This window comes from Mercenaria mercenaria, chromosome 1 (assembly GCF_021730395.1).
Source record: "Mercenaria mercenaria strain notata chromosome 1, MADL_Memer_1, whole genome shotgun sequence".
Classification (NCBI taxonomy): Eukaryota; Metazoa; Mollusca; class Bivalvia; order Venerida; family Veneridae; genus Mercenaria; species Mercenaria mercenaria.
In genome coordinates this window covers 48,845,686-48,871,117 of record NC_069361.1, presented here as the reverse complement: position 1 = coordinate 48,871,117, position 25,432 = coordinate 48,845,686, and the positions used below count along the sequence as shown (strand labels likewise).

Here is a 25,432-nt window from a genome sequence, read left to right as displayed (position 1 = left end):
CAGTTGTGTAACATTTTTTAATAGTTATATAGTTTTATAGTTTTATAGTTTACTGTACAACATATTATACTTCACTTTAAACAACATTGTCTGGTTATAAATTTCAGTATCTATTAATCTAAAGAATTATTGCAGATTTTATACGGAAATAACTAGATCTATACACTAATTAATCAGAGAATAATCCAAACAAGAGTAAAACAAATTTACCAAATATACGTAATGCAAAAAGATTTTCGACGGATATGTAAGGTTCAAACTATTACAAGAAATACATACTCTATAGACTTAAAAAGTCCGTTGAGATCAAGTATATTCTATAAAGTTACTTTTTTTCTCTATACTTACACTGGGATTTTTTCAGGAAACCTTTTATCTCAGAAAGATTATTCCAGAATTAAAGCGCTATGAAATTTTTTTAGGGCAGACAGTTTATATTTTGTTTATATTTACATATTGCTAAAAATAAAAACAGAACACTATATATAGTACTGTGTGATACTTTTGCATGTACTTGTTTACATAATTCAACGTTATATGACAGTTGGAAATGAATGAAATAATAGCAGTATTTCCTGCATTTCCCGACAAAGAACATTCCTGCTGGAAAACCAGGGTTAAAATATATGTATAGTCATTCAGCGGAAACCAAGCAAGTGTGCTTAATTTAGTAACACATGGGGAATTCGTAAACCGAAAATAGACCCATTCACAAAGAGATGACAGTGTAACATCTTGGTAAGTTTATCAATATCTTTTAATATTTTTTTTCTTTTTTTTTCTATTTCATTCTTGTTATCATTGATTAAAAGAATTGTTTTAATCTGAGTCATAACACGTGTGAAGTTTGCAAATTTATAGGATAAGTTTTGGCTGGCGTGACTTTTCTTATCGTAAACTTCACTACATCATTTAGGCGCAGCAGGGTGACTGCTTCCCCTGAATCCTTGAGAGTAAAGGGGCCTGCATATGCTTTGCTCCCGCCCCATCCAGCGGGTATTCGATGTTGAATTGATGTTAGGCTCATATTGGATCACGGCGTTGGTCTTCGTTGAAAATGAAAGGTTTCTGACGTTGATTAGATGTCTGTTTTCTGTCAAACAACCAACATATCTCTTTATCAATCATTTTAAAGGTAGTTAAGCAGATTTTGATCATGGAATGTTCACAACATTTGATCATTTAGACTTAATTATGTTCAAAGATTGCTTAATTCACGTTAGATTTTTGCTCGATGTATTTTTAAAGATTTAATTTAAACATTCTATTCAATGATTACTCAAATATTAAGTAGGTTTGAATGGTTAAAGTTACATTTCATTTATTTTGGTCTTAACATTTATATGGAGGTTTGTATTACGGAGCTACTGTCCATAGATGGAAACTATATATATATGATATTTATGAGGAAAATAAAGTTCAAATGTTATTTTTATATTGGCTGCTATTGAAAATTCGGTCAAATCGATTCAGAAACCATTAAGGTATAGGTCCATGTTTCGGAGAAGAAAGTTCGAACGTCATCAAATCATAGAAAGAAAACATTGTTTTACATGAAAATATAACAGCATATAAAACTTTTATATCATTCTACAAAACCATTGTCAATTTATTCATGTATGTATTGAATTCCGGAAAGGGACTTCATGAAGGGGCCACACTTCTGGACAGTCCAGCGCCTTTAAAAACTCACCATTTTTAAAAAGCTGTTAAATGTCTTCGTTTTGATGCATTTGCAACATCGTGCGAGTGTTTAAACTTTACATAACTAGGTAAAACATCGTTTCGACAATTGTTTACAAATGACATTCTTATTTAAAGGGGGACAACTCATTTAGAATATTTTAAGTATCCTACTCTGTGGGACAGAACAGTAAAACATGTATTGGACAGATAAGTTGTGTGTCAAGATGCTGTTCATTCGCTAAAATATCTGTTGTTTTGTGATATACTGCTAAACCTTAATGAAGAGAAACTATTAGCGAGTTATTATATTTTGATGCCATAATTTATCTAAGAAATGAAGATTGAGGTACTTAGTTTTCACAAATCGTGTTGAATAACAATTTATACTGTTGCTGTAAATGTCTTTAAAACTCTCGCTAATGTATCAAATTACCGTGAGAATGTGCAAAGGTAAATTTTTGGACCGAACCTAAATGTTTTTAACAAAAAATTGCAAAACTGCACTTTCTTTGCTTTAAACATGAACATTGATGTTAGAAATCAACTTACTGATGCTCTAAAGGCATAACACCCTTATCTGAATTCATTTTTTGACTCAAAATTTTTTTCCGAAAAGTCTCACTTAATAAAAAACATTCAAAATAAAAAAACCGACCTACCTACCCTAATTTTTTAGCATGTTACCGGAAACAGAATGTTTTTTAGGCCTAAGCTATATCGCTAGTTTAAAATTTTGCCAAAATGAAAATTCTTACATTATTATCTGAATAGTTATATCATGTAAAAGTCAATTGCAATTATGATTTTATGCTAAACTCAATTGCGTCCATCGTCGAGAATCGAGTTAATTAGTTGAAAATAAAAGATATTAAAATAGAAGTATAATTTGATTCGATATACACCCAACGTAGCCTAGACGTCTACCACCGACGTATGTCAGACGCCGTGGCTTCAACCAAACTCCAACACAGTGTTCTGTACAGTGGACAATATTCCTGCGCGCAGGTTGGGTTTCAACGCCTGTTTGATGTTGGATTTAAGACGCCGACGTCGCGGCCTGAATCCAAACAATGTCCAACTTCGCTTGCTGGGAACTTTTGGCAAACAAAACTGATTTTTGCACAGAAAGAACAGTAAATGAAGTTTGAGAGGACATTTTATTTACTGTTAAGGATTTTATACGATGTCTGTTGTAAAGAATGTATTTTGTCCAAAAATTGTCTGGGAAAATATGGATACAGGCAGGTTCGGCTGGTCGCATCCCGCTACCCCAACTCCCCCATTCCAAAAGTTTGAAATCTCTCCTAAGACAGTGCACCGATCATTTTACATTGACATTTAGGGCTACCTCTTGTATAACTAAAAGCAAAACTATTAAAAAACTAATAAATAAAAAAATGTGATTTGAAATGTGTCTTGAAGTTACTTCAGCTGAATTTATTTAAAGCAACACGTCATATTTGCGCTGATCTTTTGTATTGAAAAATATGAAATACTGTAAACTAGTAAAGTTATATATTATGCATTAAGCCGAAAAAGTTTGGCAAATTACAAAATAACGGGCTTATGCATACGTCATATGCAAATTAGTTTCGCTTTGTAAATCGCGCTCGATTACAACGCAAACGTGAAGAAGAGAAAAAATGCAACTAGCCAAGAAAGACAAATATAAAGATCTTTTATCAGTCTTGTATAAAATACTGATAATAACCGATCCACTTACTAATCATGCACTTTGATAATAATTTACCTTTCAAGGCGTTAAAAATAGCACCACGCACGTCCAGTATTCTTCGCAAGTTATTTCATTAATAACATTAACCAAGACAATGTAAGAAATTAATAACATTTAAATAGGCTTTTAAAGATAACATTTTAATAACATACTTGACTTAATTGTTTAACCATTCTTTTGGATTTCCTTTCATATTTAACTCTATTTCAATTTTAAGAAACGGATATTCATTCATTTTTCAGAATCATTGGGAAAATATCTGTTGAAGAGTCAAAAACATGGGCGACAAGTATTACCGTCTTGTCAGCCTTTTGGTAAACATATGTCCAGAGCCTTTGCGAGAATTGTTCTTGACACAAGCAAAGGCTGACCCAGGTACAACATACACAACGCTGGATTCATATCTTGTGTACAAACGTCATCAACTGACACAGCTTATACTTAAACACAAACTTAGACAGGACCAGTTCGATCTGCTTTTTCCAACTTCCGGTGCTAAATCAGCACATGTTTCGCAATGGGACATTTCCTTGCTGTCCTTGATTATTACACATTTCTTTGGTAACGCACTTCAGAAAAACACCAGCTATTACATCAATGAACTTCGAGATGTTAGAAACATTGTACTACATATGTCAAGCACCTCAGATATGAGTGATTCGACTTTCGATGATACATGGCAACGTTTAGAAACCGCTACACTGTTTTTAGCTAATCAACATGGAGCTGCATATGGGAGTCAAATAAAACAGAAAATAAATGATGCCAAATTAAACAATATGCCAGATCTTGGTAACACATTATGTGTATGGTTTAACGAAAGAATTTCGCAAATGCAAAGTGGTGTTGTAGACATTTCAAAAGACACAAAGGATATTCAGGCACACGCTAGCGAAAGTGTAGCAATTCTACGCAGTGTAACCATTAACAAAACAGGACCAGCAGGTAAATACTCTTCGCATTTCACGAAACGTAAGACTCTAGAGTTTTTGTTTTTTTTATCCTAAAAGGTTTAAAAGATAGTAATTCGATATTATAAAATTTTAGTAATTTCAGTTCTATACAAATAGCATCTAAGGTAGATACGAAAATTACAGTTTCTCTTAGGTGATTCCACAAGGGCGTCCTCTACTCTAAAACTTGTCAGGCATATCTTTAGACAACCCTTAAAACAGAGTTCAAAACCGTCACGGCTCGCTTTGCTTGCTAACTGCATTATAGAGGGATAAGTTATATAGTTATTTGTGTAAAGTAAATACATGTAGGTATTTGTTATTTTTGGAAATAAAAAGCAGACCATTGAGAGGTTGTGTTTTCTATACTTGTATATGTACGCGTGAGTCGATTCATTCGTTAAGTGTTTGCTAAAATTGGCCGATAAATTTAATCATGTTGTTAGCTAGGTTTATAACTTCAGATTTGTTTTTTCAATTGTTTTTACCAGTGATAGCTTGCCAAGTTCTAAATTTGAGACCTTGTTAAGAATGAAACCATACCTGTCCACGTAGTGCCCATGTAAGTATAAAATCGCAAATTCTCTATTGGGGGCAAAAGAGAGGAAAATTCACACGCTCAAATATTAGACAGACCGCCATTCAGTCTGTTATTTACTATCGCCCGTAGCATACATCTGATCTTCTTTGACAACACCACCAGCCACTGAGACAAGAAATCCAGGATCCACTGTTTATTCTCTGATTCTACATTCTATAAGTGAAAACAAAGTCATTCACCATGCTTAAATTTTAGGAGATAAAGTGAAGAGGATGAGGACAGTTGATCAAAAGCTGAAGAGAATGCAAGGTAGGGATTATTAACAACCTGATATTGTGTTTGTTTCTAGTTGATTAACTCGTGCCATAATGTTACCTGAAGTTTGATAAATCTTACTTTATTCAAATGCGTTTTATCACCTGAAAAGTAGTGTTTTGAATTTTGAATTATTTAAAAGGACAGTCTTTTTCTTTGCCTCGTTTTGGACAGAAAAAAACATTTGGCAGCATCTGAATAATGAGAAGTCACTGGCCATTCAGTTATTTCATTCAGATGTCTCAATCCTATTCAAGAAAAGAACAGTTTTAGTTTTAGCGATGATGTTAATTTAATAAAGATAACAAAGTTAGAAATGAAACATTTATTTCGCTAATACCCTTTTCTCCTTTCCAGATAGTTTTGAAAGAACGATGAACACAGAAATTCCAGATAACTTTGATGCTCCTCCAGAAATAGATAAAATTAAAACAAAGCTTCGAGACAGTCACTTGGTGATTGTGGCGGGTCATTCTAGTAGCCTTTATCTGGCAACTGCCCTCACAGCTGTTAAAGACATAGATTATAATGTGAAACGTTGTGCGGAGATGCAGTGCTTCTCTGAGTGGAGTCATATTGACCCGGAGGATGTAGATTTCGTACTCTGTTGCTATCCATTTGGAAGGGACTCTTACGATGAAGAAAAAGCCAAAGGTATGGCAGGTATTTTCAGCAGTGTACAAGAGACAGTGAAAGAGGAATGTGATGAAAAGAAACTCGATGTTCTAATTGCCACAGATATTGGAATTTTGAACGAGTTTAAAGAAAAGCATTATCATGATATTCTGGAAGACGTAATCACACTATATCACTCTACAAGTGAAGCTCAACCAGCTGATCTTACAGTGGGTAAGAAATGTTTACTCAATTTACTAGATTAAATAATAAAGTAAAATTCTTGAAATGATATCATTTTCAGACATTTATTCAGTGAAAATGTGTACTTTTAAAATTATATGACAGTACATGTTGCGGATCGTTCTCTCATTCTCCCAATCGATTTGTATTTTTAATTGTATGCCTTAATATATCTTTAGTTTCCTTTCCGCTCATGAACAGGTAAGTTAACGCTATTTTTATACCCAATACTTCCAAATTATCGTCGTAGAAAGTCTAACATTTCATTACCTCTAATGAACAGATAAACCGACTTTGCTATTAGTTTTCTGGATTGCGTTCTAAGCTTTCAAAGGATCTTTCTACAGATAGCTTTAGATATCTCAACAGCTCTCTGTGTGCCGTGTGGCGGCCATATAAACTATCCCCACACTTATACTCATTGTTTTTACCTGGTCTTTTGGGATCATTTGGTCCAAATAATTCCGCTATCATTTTGCTTGGTTGCATTTTGTCCCTAAGGGATTCTTTAATATATATTTATCATTTATACCCCGTGGTTTAAAATCACCTGACCTTGGCGGTTATCGGCCATTCACTTGTTCAAAAGAAACAGACAATATCTGATAGTGACACCAAAACGTATGTAGTTTTTATTCAAAGTATCTCCCGATACCTTCTGGTCCACTGTGGCTAATTTGATTCAATCTAGATCTTTAACTTGTCAGTTCCGAAGACTAGTACACATATTAGAATATAACACAATATCGTTGTCATCTTACTCAGGTTAAGAACCCCTAAATGTTAAGGTGTAAAACTATTAATTTACTACACTCTTCCCCCCTTTAAAGTAGAAACATTAAATTACAAGATTCTTTCATGTAATCTAAATCAAATAAAGCATAATACTGTTTACAAATTAATACTGTTTCTTCTTGACTAGATATGACTTTGAAACCACAGTTCAGTAATCAGTTCCACAAGATCAAAACAGTTCACATTAGAAAACGAAGTAAGAACTAACTATTGATTAACACAAAGTATAAAACCTAGTTTTGTGTATTCAAGCTTACTGATTTTATAAGTATATGTATTGTAATACAGAACCAGAGTTCTGTTGTGTCCCACGGGTGTTATTTTGACCCTTAAGCACAGTGGTGACACCATATTATGTTTCTATTCCTTGTGTAAAAATTATTAAACTATTATGATTGAATCTTTTGCATATGAGTTTTATATACATCCAAATTTGTGAATGACAGATATACAGAACCAGGCATTAAGGCATTATTATGGCCTTTAACACTGTGTATGCACTAGCGTTTTTCCCACACATAGTCTTTCAATTTCCTTGGTGTTTTGATTGTACGTTTCGGCTTTTCATTCACTGGACTAGAATCAGCACTTTCAGTAGATGGCACAGACGGAGATGGTGGGTTCGAAGGTTCCCCTGGCAGAGATAATGGTTCAGTTGGTAGAGATGGGACTTCCATAGAAGTTTCGGCTGTAGGAATAGAACCTTCGGAACGTACGGACTTATGATTATCATGAACGCCCGGAGCCACTAAGTCATTTGATGGCACAGAACAAGTCTCACTGAATGGCAACTCTGCATGCCGGGTAACCAAATGGTCAATATGACAGTATCGAATTCAGTTGTTACATTTCACCAGTTACGAAACTGCTCCAAGTACCTTATGAATAACGCCTGGCCGCCACTCCCATTTCCCCCCTTGAATTGTGCTTTTAACTGCCACTTGATCGCCCTTTTCAAATGTTCGCATTTTAGTTGACTTGTCATGAACAGCTTTCATTTTCATTTGACTGACCTTCACTTTGCTGTCCTTAGATGGTTTCACTAAACTCAATCTCGTGCGTAACTGACGATTCATGAACAGTTCACATGGAGCGATACCGGTGGTAGTATGTGGTGTAATTCTATATTTCAGCAGGAAATCAGCAAGGAGATGCGTTAAGCTCACTGACTTTACACTTTTCGCATTATCTTTAATTCTGGCTTTCAATGCGTTTTTAACTACTTGCACGGCCCTTTCTGCCTGCCCATTTGACGATGGATGATAGGGCGGAGTAAGTGTGTGTCTAATGCCTGTCGTTTTTACAAAGTCCTTGAATGTAACTGATGTAAACTGTGGGCCATTATTAGAAACCAGTTGTTCAGGTAACCCCGTGTAACTAAAAATAGATCTTAGTTTGTCTATAGTGTTTTCACTGGTGGTACTTTTCATTGGTATAACCTCCAACCACTTGCTGTAGTTATCTACTAGTATCAAAAATGAATGGTACTTAAAGTCTGCAAAGTCAATATGAATTCGTTCCATAGGGCGTGAAGCGCAAACCCATGGATGCAGCGGTGCTTCTGCAGGAAGTTCTTTCAACGACTGACAGGTTCCACAGGTGGCAGCAAGGTGTTCAAGTTCAGAGTCCAAGTTAGGCCACCAGACATAACCGCGAGCCAGCGATTTCATTCTGTTTACTCCAAGATGTTGATCATGCAGTTCTGAAAGAATAGTATTCCGCAGAGTCTCTGGAATTATAACACGTAGACCCCATAGTAACACACCACGATCAACACCAAGTTCAAACCGTTTGCTAAAATATGGTCGTATTTTGGGATCGTCGTTATGTTTTGGCCACCCACTTAATACAAAGTCAATGACCTTACTCAGAATTGGACATGTTCGAGTTGCGTCAGCAATCACTCTTGCCTCAACCGGAAGTTCCTCGATGAAAGATACTAAGTCATCTGTACTTTCAACCTCGCTACTGGTTACAGGTAACCGTGACAACCCATCACAAGGACCGAAAATTGTTGTCAACGCGGTATGATCGGTAAGTAGAGAAAACTTGCGCCCATAGAGATATTTGTGAAATTTTTTTACTCCAAAAACGATTCCTAGCGCCTCCTTCTCTACCTGAGAATAGTTCCTTTCGGCTGGAGCAAGTGTCCGAGAAGCATAAGCAATCGGTTTCTCTGTTCCATCTTCCATAACATGGGAGATAACAGCCCCCACTCCGTATGCCGAAGCATCGCAAGCTAAAATCACAGGTTTCTGTTCATCATAGTGAATGAGTACCCCTGTACCTGAGAGTTCGTCCTCAAAAGCTTCTTGGCACTCAGCCGACCACTCCCACTTTGCTCCTTTACGTAACAGTTGATGTAACGGATGAAGCATTGTTGACAAATTCGGAATAAATGAACCGTAGTAATTCAGGAGTTCCAGGTAAGATTTCAGGGTTCCAACATCGGTAGGCACTGGCGCTTTCATGACAGCCTCTACCTTGTCGTCAGTAGGATGAATACCTTCTTCATCTACAAGATGTCCCATGAACACTACATTCTTTGCCATAAACACGCATTTGTTGGCATTCAACTTGATGTTGTGTGTATGAAGGCGTCGCAACACCTCCTCGAGTCGCTGTAGATGCACGTCATCGGATGGAGCTGTAACAAGTATATCGTCTATACGGCACACTACTCCAGAAAGACCAGCCAGTACAGTGTCCATCACTGACTGAAATATCGCAGGTGCTGAACTCACTCCATAGGCTAACCGATTATTCTTATACAATCCCAAGTGTGTATTGATTGTAAGTAGATCCTTGGAGTTCTCATCAAGCTCTAGCTGTGCATAGGCCTGCGTAAGATCCAGCTTAGTAAACTTTTTACCCCCAGCAAGGGTCGCGAACATATCGTCAACGTTCGGTAGCGGATACTGATCTTCGCTAATTTCACGATTTACCGACACTTTATAGTCCCCGCATAGTCGTAAACTTTTCTTGTCGGCCTTTGGCACGACAACCAGCGGACTTGCCCAAGAACTATTATCGACACGTTCAATTACATCATCTTTTTCAAGAATTTTCAATTCCTCAGTCACCTTGTCTTTTAAGGCATAGGGTACCGGTCTGGCTTTATGAAACCATGGTTTGCTATTTTCTTTCAAATGGATAGTTGCTTTAAAACCTAAAATCGGTTTGTCATTTTTCACAAATACTTCCGAGAATTTTTGTTTCATAGTTTCTACCGGATCAGAGCTATCTACTTTGTTAACACTAGCAAAGATTGTTTTCCAGTCAAGTTTTATTTGTTTCAGCCAATCACGACCTAGCAAATTTGGCCTATTTCCTTTGACAACAACAGCCGTCAGTAATTTCCCTTCACTTGATACAGTAATTTCACCTAAAGTGTCTATGCTCTGACCCGAATAACTTTTCAGCTAAATGTTAGTTGGACGAATGTTATTACCACCTAGTTGTGCGCAGTAAGTATGTTCATTGATTAGAGTTCTTGAACTACCCGTGACAAGTTCGAATAACACATCTTTATTATCAAGCATAAGATTCACCTTAAACGGATGATTTGATTTGCTTTCTGAATTGGAATAAACAAACAAAGTAAGCTCTTCATCACTTGATTCTTCGACAAAGTTAGTGTTCTTCGCAACCTGCCGGTTCCTACATTTATTTGCTAAATGACCAATTTTTCCACAATTATAGCATTTACTTTTCTTGTGCATGCAAGAATCTGAACGGTGATTCCCACCACAACGATAACACCCATTTTTCTTCTGCGGAGTTTTTACAGGTTTAGGCTCAGACGGTGTTGGAACAGGACGTGACTTAATTTTCACTTTATTAACAGCTGCCGCTGCCACACCACCGAAGGACACAGTGTCTTTCTCAGCCATTTCCATAGCAGTACTTTCTTAATGGCCTGATCAAATGATAACTTCTCCTCGGCTAACAGTTTTTTTTAATCGTTTCTGACCGTAGACCGCAGACAAACCTATCTCTCAATGCGTCATTTAAAAATGTTCCAAAATCACAATGTGTAGATAATCGTTTCAGCTCAACTACATATTCAGATACTGTTTCTCCCTCTTTTTGATTGCGTTTATTAAACTTGAATCTTTCTGAAATTGTGAGCGGCTTGGGGTTATAATGATTTTTCAATAGTTTGACCAAGTCTGCATAAGATTTATCCTTGGGGAGTGCAGGAGCAACCAAGTTCTTGAGGACCCCATACGCTGACGATCCTATCACGGACAGAAAAACAGGGACCAGTTTCTCATCGGGCACTTCGTTAGCTTCGAAGAACTGTACCAACCGTTCTTCATAGTTTAGAAAGCTTTCTTTGCCATCATGGAATTCACTTATCTTCCCAAACAAAGGCATGATGATTACAAATGTTTATACTCGTCGCCACTTTTGTAAATGCACCTCTGGGAACACAATAAGCAGAGAAATTCTCAAGATTTACACTTTTATCTGGCGGAATTTTCTATCGACCTTTTACCAACGATAAAGACAAAGAGTTCCGAATACTAGTACACATATTAGAATATAACACACTATCGTTGTCATCTGACTCAGGTTAAGAACCCCTAAATGTTAAGGTGTAAAACTATTAATTTACTACAACTTGTCATGGTGTATCCATAGTTTACACCTGTTGCGGTCAGTATGAACAGTGCGTGCTTTTAGAGATATCTTATTTGTGATGACGGAATGACTTTTATTTTTGAGTAACCCAAACTGTTCTGGCCTCGTGTACTCTTGTAACAGCCACACAATGTCCCCAGATTCCAAGTTTGCTGTCAGACAAGATTTTTGCTGCATTTCACACTGTCACAAACTGACATACGGGCCTCAGTGTATCTGTAGTTTAAATGCAGGTATTGCACCATCTTTTTTTTTTCATAAATGTTTGAGTTATTGTGGTAAATGTCAGATTTTACGCATTAAATATCTCTCATGTATTTCTGTATTTCATAACTTAAGTTTCCATGTAAATTTTATTAAATTCGGTTCAGTAATATGAAAATTGATATTTTCTAAACTTCAGTAATTTATGTTTTTATCACCAAAGCCACTATAACGGGCCTTAAATTGTCAAATTCATATCCGCGCCAAAGTAGCCGAATTCCACGGCTATGTCGTGATTCCCGTGAAAACCGATTTAGCAAGAGTTAACGCCTATGCCGTGAGTCCCGTGAAATCCAATATTTGGCGGGACATAACCATACAAATAGACTGGAATAGATATCTTTAGTGCACAACATTTTTGACAGTCTTGAGAGGAAATTATTTCACTTTAATTTTCCTTGGTAGAAAATTTTGCTCGATCGAGGTAAGAAATTTATTTGTTAGATTTTTATATAATTTTTGAATTACGATTTTTATTTAGTAAATTTTTGTTCATTCTACAGAATTTTGTAAACGTTTATTTTTCGGCAAGAGATTAGCTAGTTTCGGTATGTCAGGCTAGTTTATTAAATGTTTCAGACTTTTGTAAATTATTTACTTCGAAGGAGGAATCTGAAATATTTCGTTAGTATAATTTGTACAATTTATATTGAAAATTGGGTAACATGATTATTAGAAAATTATCTTTGTCATAAATCGTATGTCAATCTTTTCGTTGTAAATTATGGAACGCCGGTACTGCATTGCATTGTAATGTATAAATGTATATGTTGGCAATTCTAGTACCGTGTATATAATATGAAAGTGTAATTTGAAATTTTTGTGTGCCAGTCTGTAGCATATCTGTACAATTTCCGTTTTGTTGTATTATAATTGATATTACATTCATACCAGCTATTGTATAACGTTAAATTTGCATTGCATTGTGTTAATTTGTGGTTGTAAATAATAGCTGCAGTTTAACATTTCCTTATCTATGTTTTTTCATCATAATCTTTTCATATCTTTTCCATACTTTAACTTTAGGCTTGTAAGTAATTTATTTGAGAAATAATGGAAGTAATAAGTGACGTATGAACTTAGTAGCACTCATATTTTGTATAAGTAGCACGTATTATTTATGGGATCCTACGCAGGTATGGGATACCCAAAGGAGCAGTTTTATGCTCTTATTTGTATTTGCTTTGGTACCTACCATATGTTATATTTTTAGCTTCTTCCACCAGACGACTTTTTACCTGGTGATGATGTCACGACCCGGAAGTTCAATACCCGAGGTTCGCTTTAGTGTACTCGCCTGGATGTGATTTACCAGCGGAGAGATTTTCGTCCCATGGTTGTGCCTTAAACGCCAAGACGCTGATTTTTGTAGACAACTGAGACAGCTCAGGGATACAAACTCCTACCAACATGGGGAGCCAAAAAGGAGTCAACGTTTTCACGGTTTAACGGGACTTTATTTTAAGATTAGTTCTTTGTGCTACTTTAAGTTTGAAGTAAAAGGAAACACCTGTGATACGTCACGATAGAAATGAACTGTAATTTATAGACTGTACATTTTCTAGAAAACAGATACTGAGCTCAGATTTTTTTGTTTTCTGTTCGGTATTTTCTTCTAATAAGATTTGTTTTCTTCATTCATTGTAAATAATCATTTTCTGTAAATAAACTTGTAAATATTGTAATGAGTGTTAAGTTGTTCCGATAGTTGCTGTCCCCGGTTCGTCCATCCTGTCACACACACACGGACTTTCAGACAGGTCATTGCTTCTTCATACAAACGGAAAAATCGCTTTTCGACATGTCCTTTTAAAAGGGTGTTTCTCTTGATGCTCCGTCTCCTGCAAAGGCATTGTGTACATACGTTTTGGTTCTTAAGGTTTGCTTTTTATATTATATAATTATACAGGATTATTTTTGTGTTTTACATGCCATGCCTTTTGTTTCCATTTCATGTGTTAGCGATTCACCTGGCGGAAATTACTTTTATTTATACTGTACCGTGACTTTGGAACATGGCGGGGGTAAAGCTGAGGTTGGGTGCGCACCATAATCCGGTTAAAGCTCCCGAGTGGTGTTTTTGCCACTGACCATTCCAAGGCAGTGCCCCACTGTGTTCTTTTATTTGTTCGTTTTTTCTCGTGTGTTTGCTTTGTGTGCGAGTGTGTGTGATGGCAATATGCACATCTGCGTGCTGTGAATTTCGTTTTGGGGAGGGAGGATGCGTTTTTAGAACGTGACATTCCCTGTTTGATATTTAGCCTTGTTTTTTGTCTTGTGCCACACGTAGTATCAGCTGGTAGTCTCACATGACGTTCCAAACTTATTAAGATATGTTTCAGTTTTGTAGACCAGTTTGAAAATGGCCACTATGTCTCTGCTTAACAACCAAGGAAAATGTCAGACCCATTTTTGACTATACTGGGTTATATTAAGTTAGGAATTGTAGTGTTCTGTTAAAACGTTCATCTAGCCATTTCTCTTTGGATTTCTTAGGTTTGTTGATTCTGTTTTGCCTGAAATAGGAATTTTATATTGACTTTATAATTATACCTTACTGTCAGTTTGTCACTTTAAATGCTGAGTAATTCCTTGAGAGATAAATTCTATAGAAAGTCTAATTTAACTAAGTAAAATTATAATGTATTAGGACACATTTGCAGCAATTACGTTTGTGTTTCTAGCAAGGAAGCTAGGTACTTTATATAAAGGCTGACCCGATTTTCTTCACTCGTTAGGTAATCGCGGGACTTTTTCAACGATTTACCAGCTTCACAGGTGTCGGAAGTCTTAACATATCAATTGACATCATCCTTTCGAACATATCATTAAATGTTTGACGGTTCGACTGTAAGAGTTGTTTTGTCCTGTCAGTACGCATTAAGGATAACATTCTATTTATCATGATGCGCGTCACATTGACTTGTTTTTGTTCATGTAATGTGAATCCCAGAGTATGTCCTCGTCGTTTGGATGTCCATATGCATGGACGTATTATTTTTCTAGCTGTCTCATCCATATTCTGGTTGACAATTCGAACAAAAAAAGTCTCCCTAGAAGATGTAAGCAGAAATGGGAATGAAAAACGCTGCTGTCAGCAGCTCTTGCTCAGTCATGCAGAGATTTCATTGCCTACAAGAGCCCTATTACGTCCGTTGATCTTGTCACTGCAGTTTCTATCCTATGCGAAACCGCACTTGAAAGAATTCTACAACCCAAGCGCAGTTTCGAACCCACAGTGGGAAAACAGGGAGGTCAGAAATTCGGTACTTTTACAATAATTACAGTTGAACATATATGGGTATACTGTACTATATATAACAAGTTTATGGATTTGTTCATCTCTGAAGTACACTAAATGAAGAAGGAGACGTAAAGATTTAAATTCTTATTCATATCTCCTTATACCCCTTCGTTGATCCCACTTGGAAATTTTCTGGGTATCGCTCTCATCAGTAGATGTTTCGCTTCTCTTTACATAAACATCTATTGAGTTATCTGTTCTGTTTTGGATCTGTACATATGTACATAGTAACTATGTCTGTACTTGGCTCTACAGCGGCACAGAATATCTTAACCATGTTATACATTTAGAACATCCACGTTTTGAGTGAGCAGCATGTCTGCTGAATTCAACATGCCATAACCAAGTAGAGGATCATACTCAATGCATGCTATGCATGTTAAGACGATTTCCCAGTCTTATCTCAACACTGTCTTTCAATATATACCATATGGAAGCACCTCTTTCACTCCCCAGGTATACATATCTTCTCAAGCATGGCCATTCGCATAATTTTACATATAGTATACTCGGAAAAACAAAATAGTTATCGGGGCACCAGTGGCAGTCCTAAACAACATCGGCGTTTCCTCAACAAAATAATACTATTTGTCCTATTCCCCCCTTTCATCTGTTTTCTGTACTGCATTGAAGTTTAAAGTCGCTTTCAGTATTTTGCACAGGAAAGCCTCTTCCGTATTTTGGTACAGTAATCTGATCACTCTGGTCTCTTCGTTTCGTATATAGGCGTTCTTCCATTCTTGTACTATTTGTCTCTTTCATGCTATGATTTGTCTTGATACGGTGAATATGTTCTTCATTATTTTCATGTGCTATTTACATTTTCTTACATTCTAACACGTTTGCATTAAATGTGTGGTATAATGATTTTAAGAATTCATTATACAAAATAGTTAAGCATTATTCATCTAGTTTTTCGGTCAGTGATAAAATCATACATAAAATAATTTCACAATTCCCTTTTCAAATAGCTTCAGAATTTAGTCACATGAAAAACTGACAGGTTAAAATATCTCGCCCAGGTTAACTACCCTCTGGCCACGTAATGATTGTTGTTTTGTCCAGTTACTAATTGTTTTGACATGTTCATAAATAATGGGCCTTCTGCAAAGATATGTACTATTCTTCGAAGAAAATGATCCGGTAGTTTCAGTTTGAAGGTAATCACTTTTGAGCTCAGCGATTAAACCGTAATCATTCTGTTTAGCGTATGAAGACGAACTCTTCGTAAAGTTCAAAGGCAACACGCACGCACTCATGCACGCGCGCACACACACTCTCGTGGTCTCACTTAAACACGTGCTCAAACGCACATACACAGACAAAGCAAACATACAAGGACAAAAACGAAGACATAAAGGAACACAGTGAGGCACCGCCTTGGAGCACCACTAGAGAGCATAAACCAGTGTATGGTGCGTACCTTACCTCACTCTTACCCCTAGTATGCTTCAAAGTCACAAGACAGGATAAATACAAGTTATCCCAGCCAGCTGAAACCCTAATACACGCAATTGTAACAGGGTTTTGTTTATAGTAAATGTTGTCTAGTTTCCTCCGCACATACACAAAATCAGTGTCGAAATCCTTTAAGTCGGAACATTCCTGCATTCCAGTAAGACTATTTCTATTGTTCCGAACCCCAGTTAGTTTTATGACGAATAGTTCGCATGAGCCCAGGGAATGTTATCCAGTTTTTATACTTATAGTCTCCAAAAGCCAATGCATTATGTCATTTGATTTATGACTTATTTTGCGCGTATAGCTTTGACATTTCAAATCAAAGTAAATGTACCGATGGTGAAAAGAGCATAAGAAATTCTTAATTTTTGTGCACACCTCTCAAAGATTAAATTTTATACAGTTCAATTATAAGTTGAACAGCTCTCGTATATACAGATGTAAACTGATATTTATTTATTTGTGTTGGTTAAACCACCGTTTTCAAAAGCTTTTATTATTGTAATGTCTGTTTTTGTTATATGATGTTATTATAGAACTTGATTATCATTTTCTAAATATTACGTTTGCTGCATTCATTTATTAAAATTGAATGAGGCAATTTTTCATGGCCTAATATTTACAAGTTCCTTTCTTTATTGTCATTTGGAAATAAGAAAACTAACTATTTGAAAGGAAATTAATCGTTTTTTGGTCATGTATTCCATTTTTATTCAGATCTTATTTATAACACATGTTAGATATTTTTTACCGGGGGTATTTTCAATTTCTCCTAACCTGATTCACCAAGCAAAATAGGTTTAGACATAAGACAATATTTTCTTATCCGTTGATTAACTTTCTATGCATAAGGACTGACAGGAAATCAAGAAATTACTTTATAAATGGTTGCAGCGCAATAGAAATATATGTCCCTAAAATCGTTATTACCTTTCTTTTTTCCATCTTGGGTATAAATAGATGTAAAAGCTTAAAACATTTAAACTTTCATATTGGTTCAGATTGTTCAAATAGCCCAATAGCTACAAATGTATCAAGAGGAGAAGAAGGAAGAAGGTAAAACAAGATATTCTAATGAAATGAAGTGATTTTATTAAATATAATAAAGTAAAGGAAACAATGGCATTTCCAACATAATTTTTGACATTCAAAATAAATAAGTTGTTAAGAATTTTTTTTCTATGTTTATTGGTTTTACGGTATACTTGTATAATTGAAATTCTTTATTTTTTCAGCTAGATGCACATACAACTGTTCTCTATCAATCCCTGCCTCAACTCAAACTCTTATAGGCAAGTATAGTGACATTTTCCCTCGCATGCTTTTACAAACAAATATATATACATTTGTAATGTATGTATTCACACAGTTTTCAAGCTAAAATGTACTTTGGCCTAAATAAGTATGTTTTCCAAGATATCTAGGCTTATGTTAAATTCACATGTTTTAAAATATTTTTGCAATATTGTGACAAATCAGAAATAATTATGATTCCTACCTGCACGTAAGCACTCCGGAGCCAAAAGACAAGCTATTAGTTTAGGTGGGTACTCTGTCGTTCAGCGCCAACCTTTTTCTTTGTGAACGATGATTGCACTACTATCAAGACGCCTCACCGTTCCCATATTTTACATAGGGGTTAACATATAAGAGACGTAAATATTTCTTGAAGTTACATTGAATTTATGTTGCCACAAGAATGTGGATGAGTTTGATAATTTCATGGTTGTTTAAATAACACCAAAATCATAGCGTCTGCTTATGTAACATTGCTACACAATGTCACGTTGTAATACAGGACCATCGTAAACCTCTAAAAACAAACAACTATTTTCTTTAAAATGGATTCAGATATATGATACCCTATAAATCGCATGAAAGAATAATTTAGTTTTGAGCTATTAACTTTGCTATAACTGCTTTGAAACTATGTACAGTTGATGCTTAAGTGTAATAGAACCATAACTCACTTGCATTGTGTCGTAATTGTAGCCCATTTATACTAAGAAAATTGGAATTGCTTGGATATAATATTTGTTTATGTTCACTTTTCTTCTACTCGTATATTGTATAATGCTATAGCATTGAATCTGTATGGTAGTAGACTTATTTATTACCATCAGGTAAGTAAGTGGTTCAAGAACCATAACCTCCTCTTGCACTTTGTCAGAAGTATGGCCCTTTTTAATTTAGAATTTTGGTATTTCTTGGTTAAAATTTTGGTTAGGTCTGCTTGCCTTGAATACGATAACAGATATAGCTTTGAAACTTCCCATATTCCTTTGTTACCAGAAGATAGCTACAAACATAACTCTTTCTTGCATAGTATCTTATGTCAAGCATTCACAGCATAGCGCTAGCACCCACAGGCGGTGCTCTTGTTAATTGTGTGAAATGTTTTTTGTATGATATTAATTTGTTGCGTTCATTATTTCTCTGCAACCATTATCATGAAGGAGACTTAAAGAGCAAATGATTAAAGTCACCTTTCTCTTGTCTCGAGCTGGATTTCAGAGCTGTTAGCGACTCGTCATGTAAAGGAAAAAAATCAAGCTGGCTTGAATAAAGCCAGTGGCTCTACCCAGGTGCCAACGGGAGCTTTAAAGTATGTTCGGTGGTCACTAAGGGTCTCCATTCACTATTTAAAGTAGAAAGTCACCATTTGACCTATATAACGTTGGTGTTGACTTCACAAATTAGCTTGTAACTACGCTCTTCCTGTTCCCTTTTTTAAAATCTTGAATATAAAACATATAATATATAAGTAATCTGACATCAATAATGTTCTGCCAGGGCTACTTTTCAGATTTTATTCTGTACGAAGATGTCACAAGTCATCTACCTAAATGATTACTTCATTGTAATGTCAGTATAGTGTTATGATAAATCTAAACAATTGTAACAACTTTAGCGAAGCAAATACGTAAAGCATAATGTGTTTTACATTATTGAGTACATTAAAAACTTTTTTTATAGGACAAACAGAGATGTTCCTGAAACATTACGAGATTCCTAATAGACATGTCGATCCAAGTATTATGAGGGGAGCTAAAACAGAGTTTAAGGCTCATAAATCAGTGGTGCTGACTGGACCAAGAAAAAGTGGTAAAACCTCCCTAGCAGTAGAGTTAGCAGCTTCCTACAATCCACTCCAAGTTCTTCTTCTGGCATACCCTGAACAGGTTCAACATGTAGATCATAACAGAACACATCTTATCATCATTGATGATTTTGCTGGGAAGTACGGATTCGATAAGATCCAGATCTGGAACTGGTACAAAACATTCGATCTTCTGCATATCATGAAAACTGCTGGAAAACTAAACATAATTATAACTTGCGACAAGCAGCAGCTAGAAAAATGCATGAATGAAATTGGTCCTCATCCACTTCTTGAACACACAATGGAGCTCCATCGCCAAAGCATTCTTGTGAAACAAGAGATGAGTTCAAGTAAGTTATTGGAAAAAATAACTACGTTTTAAACCAGTATGTGTATTTGAATCACTCATATTTACATTACATTGTAACAGGTTAGCGTTTTATATTGTTTTTGATTATGAGTTCATTTGAAGAGTAAACGTATAATTTAGGTAATTTATATGATTTGAATACTATTATTAGTATAATAGTACAATAATACGTATTTCTTTAAAACGGCTGGTACATTGTCTACGAAAACTGTTTGTATTGACATGTTAGTGTCATTTATATATTCACATATATTATCTTGATTTAGATTTAGACAGTGAAAGCCAAACAAGACCCATTACTGAAGAAACTGTTGCTACCCAAGATAGATCTTACTATTTTGAAAGGTATGTAGAAATGTTTCTTTCGAATATAATACTAGAATTTCAATACAAAAAAGTCGGGCTTAGAGGTATTCGTCTGTAAAAGCTAGAATTAAGTCTGGGTTTGGCGACCGAAAAAGAAACATATGTCGTGAGTAAATGGCGCTTTTGAGATAATGGATTAAACTAGCTTTGTTACTATCTTTTGAAAATTCGATAATTGAACATTTATGTTTGCTCGTGAAATAAATAACATAAGTCTTTAGAATTTGGGATTCTCTTCAGTCTTTGTACCACGTCTCGAAATAAACACTTGAACCTAAAAACATTTCTTGACCATATAATAAATTTAAACAAGTTTTACAAGTGTGGGACGTTTCATAAAAATCCTCGTTGAGATTTTCAAGAAAAGTTTCAAAATTACAGAGGTTTTTATGGGACCCTATCTTTTTATCTGTTAAAGTTTCTACGTATAACATGATGCTTTGAAAATCGGAGTTAAATCAAATTCTTTATTGTGGACAGTTTGATTTTCGTCAGAACTACTTCAACATTGATTAACTTATTTTAAATTCACTTGATACGTTCAAATAGTTTGATTTTCGTCAGAACTACTTCAACATTGAGTAACTTATTTTAAATTCACTTGATACGTTAAAATATCTGCTTCTACTTTTTGTAACGTAGGAAAAGGAAATCACTCTTGCACGATGATAGTATGCGATGTAACTGTTGTTTTTTTTTTGCTTTTTACTAGTATGTACTTTTGTTTATTTTAGTGATAGTCCTTCAAAATCCAAAGCAACGAGATTAACATCTGTTGACAGAAAGAATGTATGCTTCAATCTTAGAAATATCTTTGGTAATCATCAAGCAATCTATTGTGCAAGTATGTGCTTTACCAAAGATAAGTCTATATATGCTGCCGTTAATACAACCCACATGTATATAACAGATTATCACCATTACTTAGTCTACCATGACAAGAACACAAATAGTACATCCAAATATGCAGTGAAAGATGATATTAACAAAATGTGTTGTACAAGTTCTGGTGATATTGTTACTGTTTTAAACCCAGGACCATTCTCAAACGTTGTATCTTCGTGCATAAATGTGCTAAGAATCACTGACGGTTCAGCAATTGTGATTAAGACAATGTATCCTAAAGAACTTGTGTACTGTAGAGCTCTGACATGTGACGATGATGATAAGATTTATATGTTGGGGTCTGATGGTACAATAAACATATTGAATACCAACCTGGATACAACACTTCAGTGCAGATTATCAATAGAGCCAAATTCATATCGTAACTCTGTTGTTAGCCCAAATGGACACATATTTATCAATACTGGTACAGGTCTTCTGTATGAAAACTTCAATAGTAAATCCAGAAGTGAGAATGAGCATGACTACTTACTTTCAAGTTGCACATGTGCGGCCAGTGAGGAGCCATACACTATATTTGTTAAAGATTATAGATTGAACAGACTTGACATGTACAACACAAACTGCGAGAAAATCTCAGAAATTCCTTTTCCATTTCCTAATATGGTCATATATCACATGATGTTTGATGAGGCATGTTCAAGACTGGTCATTTATGAAGGAGATTCTAAGAAAATGTATGAAATATTTCTTAAATAAACAATGTTCAAACTACACAAAATGGCCGGCAAAATTTTATTAAGTCTAAGTACAAATATTTCCCATACACATTTTACTTACGATTTTGTCAACAGAAAGCATAGACAGTAATCACCAAAATGTTAAACAGGCCTTGATTGAACCTTTATGATTTGAACACCCGAGAAAAGTAAACACGCAACATCCATTTTTACCTACCGTCGAATAAACTCTTACTCGGATGAATCTTACTTAGATGCGCATAATTACGATTCGATCATCGGTAAAGAATACCGAATATTCGTTTAAGTCTTTTGGTTATGAATAAATTGACCAAGATGCTCAATTATAAGAAAGTGTGTTATTTTTATTTTGCAAAACTAGGGTGTATATTAATAGCTTAGAAGTTTTGTTTCATTGTTTATTCAAAATAAACTATGGGCTCAGCAGTTAACTTTTGTAAAACCTTAACATTTTCATGCAGAAGGACACCAAGAGAGCACGCATATTTACTATAATAGTACTAAGTAGGATTTCAGTTACAACAGTAAGAGTGTCATTTCAGAGATTGTTGTAATAAAAGAGCGCAGTATGTTCAGGTTATACATGTACATTGTTTTGAGAGAGCTTAAGATTTTTATTCTGTAAGGAAATATCATGCTTTCACATATCTAAGCCAGGCGGAGAATATTAATTTAAATATTGAACCAGTCAGTGTTCAGAAGGAGTTAATGTATGTGTTTAATTTCCAAAATGAATATTCAAAGTTATATTTTCCGCTAATTAAGGAGCCTGAGAACTTATCATTAAATTGTGATGATATTTCTGCAGTTTGAACTGGGCAAGAGGATTGCATCTACAGGCAGATCTTGAAATATGACAATGCAATTGCGAGTTTTAATCGGAGTTTGTGATTTTTATCCATTCAGACTCCCGAAATATTTTTGTATTTTGCTACTGGTGACATTTTGTGACTACCTCATAGCTCTTTAAAAACTTGAAAGTAACAAATGGCTAGATTAGAGCCACCTCTGGAAGGATTATTTTCATCATTTTTGACTGCTGCTTGTGGCACTTTTAGACTACCTCATACTAGTTTATATAAAACTTTTAGGATATCTTACTAGTATTTATGTGGAAATAAGAAGTGGCTAGATTCGAGCCATCACTAGGGTGATTTATTTCATCTTTTTTGACTAATGTGACCTATTTTGTATGAGTATTTTCACTTACTTATATAAAGAGGTTTGTAATATATTACAACGTTTCATAACGGAATGGTGTATTGACAAAGCATATTGCTGTTTTGCAAGACCTAGCAACCACGCCACAGTGTGTAATGAGGTGTATATATCATACTACGATCAAACCACATAACATAATGAGGTTTGTACAGAACATAACGGACAAAACACAGAGCATAAACAAAGTTTCACTTGTTTAGTTTTAATTTATTAATAGTTTTGTATTACATTTGAATGTATATGTCCTTACAGTCATCGTATCCGTAGTCCGTTGTATCATGTCTATACCCTGTGATCCGTTGTATTATGCTGTACTCCATGTTTGTTTTATCGTGTCCAGCCATGTGTCTAGTTGTGCATATAAATGTGTTATGTAAGAGAGTAAGTAAGTAAGTAACGACTTTATTTAACGAGGCTGCACATTGGATGTCCCCATCTACCACGTGGGCCTCAACACGGAGAGAATACGTTTTGACCGATCAGCCATGGTTTCTCCACGAATAACAACTTTTTGGCGCGGACTAACATTTGCAGGCCCCTCTATACATCATTCTTGAGAATCGGTTCATAGTGACCACAAGTTCTTGTTTTAGCTATTTTATTGCATTTGTATTGTTTTTGTAAACTGTCCATGCAACTGGAAATCGTACTTCATATTTATTTAAGTGTACAATACTTAGATGTATCTGGTAAGGTTTGCTATTGTTGTATTACAATTAGAATAATTTCATGTTCCTGATTTTTCTATTTTATGTTTTTATGTTTTCTTTGTACGTACTATCCTGGTATTGTTTTCCAATAAATGGAAAAATTACAACCTGATTGAGTTTCACTCCGTAAACCCCTACTACAGATCAATCACAGAGTAGACTATGTTTATAATTGACAGCACAAATCAGAATTAACGGAAGCAATTTTGCTAAATCAATGAAGCGTAACCCTGGATAAATTCTGCCCTACCTGGTCTGTAATACACACTGACAAATGCACATTCAATATACATGTTTATTACAACTCTTTTTTGCGTTATACAGTATTTATTTTGGAAAACAATGCGTAAATGCATGCATACATGCAAGTGAACTACATATGAACAAGATATATATATAAGGTTTGGAAACAAGTCTTCGTAAAAAGACTTATATGATCTCGTTTCCTTGAGTGTGGAAAGTTAAATTGCGTTAAACTGAAATTTATGTGTGTGCGTGTGTATGTGTGTTCATGAGGTAACATATTATGAGATTTTCGAAGTGAGAAGGATAAAAGACAAGAAATGTACAAAGAAAATTAAGGAAATGAATTTTTTCCATATTAATCCCTGAATTTCATGTGTGTCGTTGCGTTATTTTCACCTACTTAAGTATTGTCAGTGTTATTCAGGCTATTGAACAAATTCAAAATATTTATATACAACGTATTATTGTGTGTAGATACGTATGTAATAAAAGGATAATTAGCTTTGCATTTAAAAATATGCAGAATAATATTGCGCTCCTGAAGCTGCGCAATATTTCTGGTGCAGAACTCGAGCTTATCTCTCGATACAAAGCTAATAACCAATACAGCTAACACGCCATTTGCTATTTTGGCCGTTGTCATAGAGATTATTTAAAGTACTTTTCTTTAATTTATCGTACGCCCGAAACAATATATCATTGATAATATACCAACATTTCAGAAATTTTAAAGCATTTTATGCCGTCATATGAAATGCATTATACTTATTTTACCACTTCCACTGACTGTTAAACAGTCATAAAACTACAACAAAATACAATAGAATGTCTAGAGTTTTACAAACTAGGTACACACGTTATAAGAGAAGAAAATAACAGGTAAAAACCATGAAAATACCGCTTCGACTGGGAAAGATGAGGATATTTTCTTTCCGCCATTATCTAGCCTGGAAATGTGCTGCTTGATGAGTTCGATAAAACCAGTTTTCAAGGCCGTATGATCGTTTTAGTAAAAAAAGAAAGCCACTTTCCAAAACCGCAGCCTCCCAAGCCTTCACCCAGGACGTGGACGTACACACGACCGACACACGCACTCGCACAAAGCAAACGCACTAGGAAAAAACGAACAAATAAAGGAACACAGTAGGGCACCGCCTTGGAACTGTCAGCGACAAAACCACCACTGGGGAGCACCATGTTCCAGCATCACAGGGCAGTGTAAATAAAAGTTATCTCCGGCAGGTGAAACC

At 35.3% G+C, this 25,432-nt stretch overlaps 1 protein-coding gene across 1 annotated transcript; it reads left to right on the top strand.

Annotated features, from left to right (window-relative positions):
* Positions 1 to 579: 579 nt before the first annotated feature.
* On the top strand, positions 580 to 24,050 carry LOC123538920 (uncharacterized). The gene is made up of 8 exons (XM_045323342.2): positions 580 to 738; positions 3,664 to 4,366; positions 5,171 to 5,224; positions 5,588 to 6,079; positions 17,795 to 17,851; positions 19,536 to 20,012; positions 20,299 to 20,377; positions 21,133 to 24,050. Exons 2-8 carry the CDS (start codon positions 3,700 to 3,702, stop codon positions 22,001 to 22,003), a joined length of 2,697 nt encoding a protein of 898 aa, XP_045179277.2. The 5' UTR covers positions 580 to 738; positions 3,664 to 3,699; the 3' UTR covers positions 22,004 to 24,050.
* Positions 24,051 to 25,432: the final 1,382 nt, after the last annotated feature.